Here is an 11,444-nt window from a genome sequence, read left to right as displayed (position 1 = left end):
CCTGTCTTTTTACCATTTTGTACCGTTTTTTGGATACTCTTTGCGTATTTGTTTATAACTCTATAGTCTGGAAAATAAGTTTTGAGAAAAAGGATTTTCCCATACAAATCGTTTGGAAAATAGGAAAATTGGGTGCGAAAATATAGTTCCACCAATCAATCTGAAAAGTTATATAGTTGTTATAGAATTCACAAGGAACACAAAAACTGCATTGGAGCTGACATATATTTTTGGTTCCCCCTAATATGAATACGGGTTATATGCTACTGATGGCGATCGGGAATGAAACAATATCTGCAGGAAACAAAATTCATGAACTCAAACAGAAATACTAGAAATTCTCATCAATGCTGTTTTTCACACTAAAAGGCTGCTTGACCCGATGTTTGCACTCACAGCCTGACGCCGTCATTGTCGGTTTACCACAGTCATTCAGAAGTGAACTGCTCGAGTGCACTCGTGGCAACTCCGACAGGAGAATGAGTGGGAAAAAATAGAGCTTGCAGATAAATCTAGTTTCTTCATCGTCCTTCCTGGGATGATTCCATTTGAACGCATGGTCATTGTCGTATCCATACAGTCTAGCACCTCGGAACGGTATGAGGTAGGTGTAGGCTTAGGTAGCGCGCTGCCCAAAGGGTCGTGTTTAAGTGGCGATGCAGGTGCTCTCACTTTGTGGTCAGTCTTTTCCCTTAGTCTTGGCGTTGATTTGGTAGAAAGGAAAGCATTCGGAATTCACCTGTAAACGTGATGTGAAAGTTTGTCGAACGACTTGGGTTTTTTTTTTGATTGCTAATATAATTATGATATAAGGTCTCTGCTTTTAGACAGACAATCTCAAGAACAAAGAAAATATTCAACAGGTATCAGAGAAGCTTGAAGTATCATTATACAATACTCAATAAGATAAATTATAGGCGTATTTATTCATTGTAAGCCTCGATGTCCAATTTTTAATGAATTTATCGTTAAAAAATTGCCAAATTTATTTTTTTAACGACTGTTGACCTGAAAAAATACACACTACATGAAACTTCGCAGTGCAATCGAAGACGACACTAGATCGATAAACCATGCGCTCAGCAATATCTGCTGGAAATAAACAATATAAACGTCATTCAGTAGTGTAAGGAGGGCTGCTGATATCAAATTCTGCTTGTTGAAAATTTGCTTGCAAGCGAGAACTTCAATTGTGAAAGACTATCAGGCTGGGCAATTCGTTGAAGAATCGGCACCAAATGCTCAGCATCCAGACAGAAAGTTATCATAACAAGGAAAATTTCCAGAATAACAAGTCAAACTATCAAAAATGGTTGAAAGTCCTATGGTCTGATAATAAGAGTAAATTCAGACTATTCGGAACTAAACAACTTGTAGTCTTTGCGTAAAACCCGGAGCGGAGCATCTGAAAAAGAATTCCAAAAACTGCATGCATGATTTGATTTTCAAACATGATAATGATCCGAGGCAATGGTCGAATTGTTTCAAAGATTTTCGTTTGTCAACAACATCCGCTACCGTCACCCGCCACTATATGATCTGGAATGACTTGAACTCCCAGAAGTCTCTATTGAGTACGCGCAAAGCCTAGAGGCAGCGCACATGCGCTGTCGGATGAAGGAGAGCTTACCGAAGCAATAAGGATTATACGAAGGAGCGGCAGATGAGCGTGGTTGCAAATGTTAGATAGCACCATTTTTCGCGTGCTGAGATCGTGACGTCAAAAAAACCAATTATACACAGTTTAGCGCAGGAACATGTATGAATTTGGTTGAAATATGGATCGTAAATCGTATGGAATGCATTATATTTTTGTACTATGATAATATCAGAAACAACATGTGTCTCCTAGATATTGAGCGCTCAGTCATTGGTTGACTCGCTTCATCCAACAAGCCACCGCCGGCTCCAGTCGAAAAAACGTTCTCGCCGGTGCTTTGACCTGCTCGACCGAAGGAGCGCATTTTTCAGCTGGTGCATTTGCCTCGTATTGCCTCGTATCTCGCTCGTGCCTCTGCCCCGTGTGGTAGCTCTGCTACCAGCGCGAATCTGGCTCGCACCGTCCGTGATGATAGATTCACCGGTGGAAGTGTAAAAATTGTTGGAATGGCTAAAACGTAAACGATTACTTTTAGACAGATTGCTACATTACCTTCCGATACATTACCTTCCTATGCTGAAAAGCGCCGGGAATCGGCCTGGAGCCTATGTTCAAAATCCTCCGCGCGGAAATGTTGTGAGCAAACATAAAAGCTTGCGGCAAGATCCGTTACCCGACAGAACAAACGCCAGCGTTTCTCATCGCATCATCGGGATTTTTGGGAGAAGCATGTATGCTTATGTCTAACTTTTTGGCTCCCGAAACACCACCATGTTTATCTGAACATGATGGCAATCGCGTTTTTTGGTATCCGTAGAACGTTAAAAACTCGAAAAAAGAGCAATTTGTCGAATATCCGCACTGAATGCCGAACGTAAACGATTGTTGTGACGTCACAGCTTTTTACTCGCCACCTCTGATCGCATATTGAAATCGTATCTGCCACTCCTTTGTAATATATCTCAGGTAATATACCTTATTGTTACCGAAGCCTAGAGGACTGCTGGAGTACTGTGAAAGCAAACATTAACAACACAGCGAAAGGTGCAGGTTGGAGTCGTCGAGAGGAACGACGTACCGGCTGGTTTGATGAGGAGTGTCAAACGATTCTAAACGGGAAGAATGCAGCGAAGGTATTGATGCTGCAGTAGAAGACCTGCAGATGTATCTCTCTCTTTCGCGCAGGCTTTGTGCCGTGAGCTGAAATGTGTCGGAATAATGATGGAGGAATTTTGACGGATGTGAGGTAATCGACAGGTGGAAGCAGCACTGCAATGAATACCTGAATGGTGCAGAGGCAGGGGATCAAGGCGGTAAGAGGAACGACCTCGACATTCGGTGGATGAGGGAGACATACCGCTCCCCACGATAAGTGAAGTTAATGATGCTATCAAGCAGCTCAAGAACAATAAATCAGCTGGAACGGATGGCATCGCAGCGGAGCTTAAAAGCTGGGCCCGGATAGGTTGGCAGCCTACAAAGTGCTCTCCCAGATCATCTTTGTGGATGGGCGATCAATTAAGGACCATAGTTTTAGTAGAGCTGGTACGGCTCATAGCGTACCAGTGTACGTCGTTGTCTCGGAGAGCGTCGTAGGAATGGTTCCTCGAAATTAGGTACTCGAGGCGGTGGAACTCGAGCACGATGTTGCTTGTTCAGGAAATCTCGCTGCGCCTTGTGCCGTATGAATTGGTTCGACAAGTTCAGACAGGTACTCTTGCTGCAGTTCGCGCAAGTCTAGAGTTCAGCCCCGATAGTAGTGAGATCTTCCGATGGTTTCAAACCCCACGTATTTAACAGGATATCAAGTAGTATACTTGCTTCAGTTTGGTTGGGTTTTTCATTTACGCCAAATCGTTTTCGTAGTTGATTGCTGTGTGAACGGATTAACCGTTGCCGTTCTAGGAGCCACATACTATACATGACTCGACCTGTTCGCTCTACGACTTCTCCGGCGATCCAGCTCCAGTTTATACCGTGGTGCGCATGTGCGTACATCTTCTCTTTCACCTTGCTATTCGGCAGGGGATTTCCTTCCAGGCGCACTACGACAGGGTCTTGAACGGTAACACATAAAGAATGTGTAGAGTGCTTCGTCCAGGTCTTTCCCTCCGGCCTGAATTTTCTTGATCGTCCTTTTGAAGGTGTCAACGAAGCGGTCCGCCTGGCCGTTGCTTTGGGGATGGAACGGTGCTGTTTTGAGATGCATGATCCCATTTTTCTCGCAGAATCCTTCGAAGGTGTCGCTAGTCAGCTGTGGACCATTGCCGGACACTATCTTCTAAATCTTCCGTTTGGTCGGAATGATTTCCGGTTATTGGAGTATGAATCCACCACTAGAAGGAAGTATGTGTCGTCGATGGGACCAGTGAAATCAGCGTGTAACCTTTTCCAAGGATTCTCGGGCATCGGCCACGAATCGAGCTTCGCTTTGGTGTTCATTTTTTACACTCCTGTCAGGCACGGTGATTTGAACGTCAATGTTGGGCTAATAGACGAAACTCCTCGCCAATCAACGCATACGGTCGGTTCCAGGATGACCCCTGTGCAGTTGTTGGAGCACTTTTTGCTGCAGTTTTTTCAGGACGACGGTCCGGTCACTGTACATTTAAACTCCGTGAGCAACATACAGCGAATCTCGTCTCAACGAACTCGATGACCTTCTACAATGTCCGGTGCTGGTTGGTCTTTTCCGCAATCGTCTTATACGTGATGAGAAGATACTCAATGGAACGGCAGAATATATTGCAGTGGACTTCTTCGACTTCTAGCGATGCAATAGTTCTTTTCTGCAATTTTCCTCGTCCGACTTGATATGTGAGTTGATCAGGCGGGAGACGATATCCGCGTACCCGAAATGGTCCTCCCAGACCCAAGGCTTCCTATTCTAATACCTGGATTCGGCTGGCGTTAGGCTTCGGGATTAGTGGTAGATGGCTTTCTCTGGTCCATCAGGGAATCGATGCGCGATGCAAGCCTTAATGCTAACGTTCGACGCGTTTGCGGACACAATTATTCGAAGTCGAGGGTTATAGTACGTCAGCATAAGCGGCGATTGGAGGATTTTCTTGAAGCGATGTCGGTCCACTGGTACTCTCCTCGAGCAGCTCATCCAATGGTTGGCAAAGGGTGCGCATTTCTCTAACGTATTTCCCATAGTAATTAATCGCATCTAAGTACGGAACATCATGAGAATGCGGCATGTTTACGTTTGCCTTCACCTGGTCCGGGTGCAGACGAATGCCTTCCGTATCAAGAAGCTGTCGCATGATAAATAGACATTTTTCGAATTTGACTGTAAACGCATACTCGACGTTGCAGGACACAGTTCAAGTTCTGATTGTGCTCCTCGACGGTGCTGCCACCGACAAGGATGTTGTCGAGGTCGGGTGCACACTTGACACCGGGGGAGAGCCGGTTAAATCGATACAGACCTTTGTGAGTGTTGATGGTAACGAACTTCCTGCTTTCCTCATCGAGCTCTACTAGCAGGTGGGCATCCGAGGGATCAATCCTCCGGCAGTGGAAGCGGGTTGGCTTCGAGCGCACTGTTCAACCCGGTGAAGAAGTCCACACAAATCCGTACAGAATGACCCCCACGATGGGAGCCATTCAGTCTGCACAGGTGACTGGAGTGATGATACCCAAATTTACAAGTAGCTTTAGTTCGTCCTCGACTGCGACCTCCATGTTGTAGAAAACTGGCCGCTTCGGTCTGAGCTCTGGCTGCGCGTCAGGCTTGAGGGTGAGATGAATTTGAGTTTTCGTGCAGCGCCCCATGCAACTGGTGAACACATCGAGAAAATTGGCCTTCAGGTCGACTACTTGCTGATTCGGCTGTTTACTGCCGACCAACTTGCAGAACGACGAAAACGGAACGTCCCAGAGCCCAAATTCGTTCATGAGATCCGAGCCTAGAACATTCAGACGTAGCAGTTATCTTCCTTGTGAGTTACGCCGATGGTGTACGTAGCCCGGAACATGGCCTCGATGTTCAACCTGTCCCCAGAAGCTGTTTGAGCTTTACAGTCCGGTGGAGACGTTCTTGGTTCCCCGACGTTGATCCAATTTTGCTTGGATATGATCGTGATGTTCGAGTCTGAGTCCAGCTGCATTTCAATTGAAACTCCGTTGATCGCTGTCTCCACATACCGCCGGCTGCGCGTAACGTTGTTGACGGTCACAATTCTTGTTGCGTGGTAGTTTTGTATTTCTGCTCCCCCTTGGATAGCTCCGGATTCAACAGTAGTCCTTCTTATGGCTACAGTCACGGCACTTGTGCATCTTGAAATTGCATTCGCTAGACTGCCCCTGTTTACATAGTTTACATAACAACCAACACCATCATTGCGAGGAAAACGCGTTTTGGTTATTTTAACCCAAATGATTATATTGAGATACAATTTCAACAAAACAGTCTGTCAATTTTATGAAGATTGATGTTTGAATAGAGGCCCCATGGATTATACGAGTCTGCCCATGGTAATTAATCCAGAAAAACCACTACGCCAGTTTATGCGAATAAACATGCATTTTTCTCGCAGATTGTTCGCATAGCTTGGCGTAAAAACTCGACTACTTCCTACTCTGCCTCGCAGTTGAAATAGTTTTATCAATCGTGTTTCGCTCAAACGTCAATTATTGTCCATCGACAGTTTTAATTAGACAAATACGCATAAACACACATACAAACCCACACACATACACACACAAACACATGCACAAAAACTTACATTTACGCTAAGGTGGGTACAAGGAAAAATGCAAACTTGACAGCACAGAGCCAGAACAAACTTTTTTTTGTTCAATTTAGGCCCCCAGACAATGCTAAATCTGCCGAATATGGATTACTCGTGCCTCTGATTGGTGCATTACATATGCATGTACATGAATTTGTATGAAGATTAGTATAGGAAAACTTTTTCGTATGTTTCTTCCTAGAGAGCTATCGATCAATCCACTTCCGGTAGTGTCAGGATTGTTTGGGACCCCAAATATTGAAATTGAAAGCCGAGAGGGTAAGGTCAAACTTTGTGAAACATGGATGTCACACGCAGTGATGCCACATATTCATCTGTATTTTGAAGCTCAAAAAATCTTATCACCTTGGTAAAATTTGAAATAATCTGTAAAATAAAATCTACATATGTACTGGACATATCCTTCTCGAAAAAAAAATGCAATATAGCTTGTTTAACATTTTTTCCGCGAATTCATTCATGCACACGTTTATGTGTAGCATATGAATATAATAAAACCTCCGACACGCTTCACCGCATTTGAGTAAATTTATATTTTTCAACTATATAAAGAAGTTTAATTTACGACCCCATGAAAACCAAAAAAATCTGTATAAATCTGTATTATTTCCAGAAAATCTGTAATCTGTATATGCAGATATCTGTATGAAAAATACGCATACAGATTTTTATCTGTATAAATGCAGATGAATCTGTATATGTGGCATCACTGGTCACACGATTCAACAGTACACGCCTCGAAAAGTGAGCACATTCGCAGATAAATCTATAGGTCTGACATGTCTGGTGACAGCAGTAATAGGTGCGATGATAGGGCAGATAGACGAGAGTGCTAAAGTTTGATAGTATTGTCCCCGCAGTACAGACGCAGAATAGCTTGTAGGCAGTATTTTCACAACATTGATGATATAGATTCAAATTATGCTGCTCAATTCGACTTATTGATAAAAGTTTCTGATTTATCATGTTTATTTCCTATTAGCATAGCAGCAGAATCTTTCGAGAGGGAGCAGTGATGGACATGGAAACATTTTTGTTTGTTCCTTAATATTGCTCCTTTAGAAATGTTCAAATGATTTTTAGACAAAAAAATGACTATCTAAAAAACGTACGTTTGAAGAAATCTGAACTGACCGTTCTTAGGTTGAAAATCAAAAGAAAGAAAATTCAGATAATTTCCTGAGAGCCATTCTTTGACCACTTTTCTTTAATCTTGGTCAAAATTTAGATATATCGATTTAATAAGAAGAGGATTGAAAATGTTCGGATTGATCGCAGAATCGCAGAATCGCAGAAAACATTCGATGCAACGTGGAAACACGTAACAAAGGAGCGAGTTTTTGCGATGCTGAAAACGCTGTCTAGGGTATATGTTTATTTATTCATCTCATTAGGCCGACGTTCACGAAGCATGGAGTAAACACCAGATTTACACGAAATCGTTGAGCACACAAAAAAATTATAATCAAATGCTCTCATAGAATCGCCCACCAATGGAAATTTGGTAAATTTAGCTAGTTTTATCCTGAATTTTGTAGAACAAACAATTTTTCACAACACATCCATACTCATCTCAAAACCTAAACCACTGCTCAATTATTCATCTCACGACGCCTCCATATGTATCACACAGTTAATCACTTTGTTAATGAACGTAGCCTCATACCGTCGTAGTATGTTACCTAGGTATCCGCTGTAGTTGTTTACGCGCAAATTGGTAGTCTAGGTATTCAGTGTAGTGCTGTCGATTTGTGTCAATTATGTCGGAATTATTCAAATTTAAAGCTTGTTTTTGGAAATTTAAGGTGAACATTTTGAAGATTAAAGAATCTCTAGTGTAGTGAGTGATTTTGTTTAGTAATTAATACAAAAGGTAGTCCGCAAATGATGACAAAAACTTTGGTTGGCTGCTGAATGAATCCCGTTGTAGCTGTATAGAGCAATGGGTAGATTTCATTTTCTTGGTTAGATGATAGAAATAAATGAGTTTTTCAGTGTAGATGCCCGACTATAACAACAAATTCAGAGATTTTAGGTAAGTTTTTGAGGATTCTACTTCATGAGATATCTAAGGTGACCTAATAAGAATCCATTCCATGGATTAGTTGATTGGTTTAGTTAGAAAATATGCGTTTTTTCCTAGTTTTCAATTAAGTTTTCGTTTTATAATTCTGGGCTGAGATGAATAATGGAACAGTTCCCCTATCTGTGTTGCTGTGTTTCTAACATGAAACAGAGCGAGGGAAATAATCCGCGTTCGCGCGTGACTGTATATTTTCTGATTTTGCAAATTAAAAAGCACGGAAAGTGAGTATCCAAATCAACCTTATTTTCGATTTTGCGGAAAACGGAATAACTAAGAATAAAAACATAAATATTTTGTTTGTCTCAATTCCTTTCATGAAAGAAAAAACTGCCCAGTCATTTTCATTGGAGGCCCACATTTTTGTTACTGCACCAAGCCCACCAAACCATAGCTACGCCACTGCCAGAGCATAATGCCCAGCAACTCCTATCCCTACCTCCACGTGGTACCGACTGGAATACGAGCAACCAAGGGAAGATCGGTGAACCGGTGGGAACTTGGTCATATGCTGACAGGGAAGGGGGAGCTGCTCTCCTAGGAGGGCAACTTGTCCGAGCGTCTGCTCCCATGTTAGTGGCGGCTCAAACAGCGTCTGATCCGGAGCGGACGGCTGAATTATGAAATGCGGCGTCTGGCCAGCTACACCCAAGACGGCAGCCCCGTCGCGAGACTAGGCTTCCGCAGCCCTATTAAGGCAGCATGCCGAAACTTTAAAATACTACGAACAATCAAGAATTGAATACGGACCGGAACAATTGGCCACGACCTAGGCGACGAAATAAGGACGACGATTGGAAGCTCGGTACATGGAACTGTAGATCGCTGAACGCCCCGGGTGGCGAACGGATTCTGCTGGATCAGCTAGAACCCCGCCACTTCGACATCGTTGGGCTCCAAGAGCTTTGCCGGAAAGGAGAGAAGGAACGGAGGATTTTGCTGCAGGGTACAGTACTACCAGAGCGGCGGCACAACCAATGAGCTGGGCACCAGATTCATAGTGCTGGGCAGGATGCAGAGTCGTGTGATCAAGTAACAGGCGATCAGCGACAGGTTGTGTTTGTTGAGAATAAGACCCAAGTAACACACAAAACATGTTAGAAAAGAATCCACAATGACAGTAGTCTTATAAGAGTACTATAAGCGCAATTGAAAACTGTGTGTTGTTATATTATTATTCTCGAGATGTTCTTTCATAGCATAATTGTATTATATAGATTATTGAATATAAACTGCCGCTGCTCGTCTGTAACTTGTGTTTATGATACTATCAAAACTGCATAGAAAACAACTTAAAATACATCATTTGCGAGAAGTTGTTTTTCATCAGTGATTCAACCACATTTCGAAAACAAGCTCGGTTTTTCCTGGTTTTGGAGATGTTTTTCAATAGCATGGGTTATGCGAACAATAACTATTACATGAATGGCACTTGTTTTCAAGTTGTCTGCCAGATGTTTACACTATTAGAAAAACTGTGTATGAAATGCCCAGCCGGAGCAGCCGCACCAGTTTCACCACATTCGCACAGCTATCGGGAAGACCGCAACGGCGACACTAGGAGTGGAAGCAAAACGACTGGTATGACAGGGAGAGCGAGGCAGCGGTGAATGAGAAGAACCCAACCTGGGCGATATACTTGGGCAGGTCAACGAGAGAGAACAAGGCCAATTACAAACGGGCACGGAACGATATGACCACGTTTTTTTCAGACGAAAGAAGCGCCAGCAAGAGGATCGTGAACATGAGGAGCTGGAGCAGCTGTACCGTGCCAGTGAAACGCGGAAGTTCTATGAGAAGGTAAACCAGTCCCGCAGAGGCTATGTGCCGCAAGCCGACATGTGCAACGACGCGGATGGGAACCTTCTCACGGACGCCAGAGAGGTGGTCGACAGGTGGAAGAAGTACTTCGATGGACACCCGAACGGCGAAACAGTTAACAGAAGCGGAGCAGGAACTGACCTATGAGTACCAACATTGGATGACCGAGTACCAGCCCCCGATATTCATGAAGTTCTTTGTGAGATCGGGAAGCTGAAAAACAACAAGGTCGCAGGCAAAGACGGACTGCCGAGCTCTTAAAACATGGAAGAGAGGCGCTGGCTAGAGCGCTGCACTGGGTCATTTCCAGGAATTGGGAGGAGGAAAAACTGCCAGACGAGTGGATGGAGGGAGTCGTCTGTCCCATCTACAAGAAGGGCGACAAGCTGGAGTGCCACAACTACCGCAGTATCTCGCTTATCAATGCCGCCTACAAAATACTTTCACAGATCCTGTTCCGTCTACTATCACCTTTAACCAGGAGGTTCGTGGGTCAGTACCAAGCGGGGTTCATGGGAGCCCGTGCCAGCACGGACCAGATCTTCTCAATCCGACAGATCTTACAGAAATGTCGCGAGTACAACGTGCCCACACATCACATTTTCATTGACTTCACGGCGGCCTATGATACAGTCGATCGAGAACAGCTATGGCAGATCATGCACGACAACGGATTCCCGGATAAACTGACTCGATTGATCAGAGCCACAGTGGCGCAAGTGATGTGCTACGTGCGTGTTTCGGGGATACTCTCAAGTCCCTTTGAATCGCGCAGAGGGTTGAGACAAGGTAATGGACTTTCCTGTTTGCTGATTAACATCGCTCTTGAGGGTGTGATCCGGAGGGCGGGCATCGACACGAGGTGCACGATTTTCACAAGGTCTGTTCAGCTTCTGGGCTTCACGGATGACTTCGACGGCGCGGCGGAGGAAACCTACGCCCGACTGAAAGCCGAAGCTGGACGGATCGGACTGCGGATAAATGCGTCGAAAACAAAATACATGCGTGCGAGAGGCTCCAAGGAGAACAGCATCAGCCTCCAAACTCAAGTCTCTGTAGACGGTGATGAGCTTGAGGTGGTCGACGAGTTCGTGTATTTGGGGTCACTAATGACCGCCGACAATAACACCAGCAAAGAGATCCAGAGACGCATCCAGGCAGGAAATCGTGCCTACTTTTC

The 11,444-nt window shown here is 44.2% G+C and overlaps 1 protein-coding gene across 1 annotated transcript; it reads right to left on the bottom strand.

Moving 5' to 3' along the window:
• Nucleotides 1-4,629: 4,629 nt before the first annotated feature.
• Nucleotides 4,630-5,715, bottom strand: LOC129717373 (uncharacterized protein K02A2.6-like). Its single transcript, XM_055667251.1, has 4 exons — nt 5,628-5,715; nt 5,224-5,514; nt 4,910-5,148; nt 4,630-4,860 (listed from the first exon to the last, which is right to left on the bottom strand). The coding sequence occupies exons 1-4, from the start codon at nt 5,713-5,715 to the stop codon at nt 4,630-4,632; spliced, it is 849 nt and encodes a 282-aa protein (XP_055523226.1).
• Between the last annotated feature and the right edge of the window lie 5,729 nt (nt 5,716-11,444).

This window comes from Wyeomyia smithii, chromosome 1 (assembly GCF_029784165.1).
Source record: "Wyeomyia smithii strain HCP4-BCI-WySm-NY-G18 chromosome 1, ASM2978416v1, whole genome shotgun sequence".
NCBI lineage: Eukaryota > Metazoa > Arthropoda > Insecta > Diptera > Culicidae > Wyeomyia > Wyeomyia smithii.
This window is presented reverse-complemented; position numbering and strand designations above follow the sequence as displayed.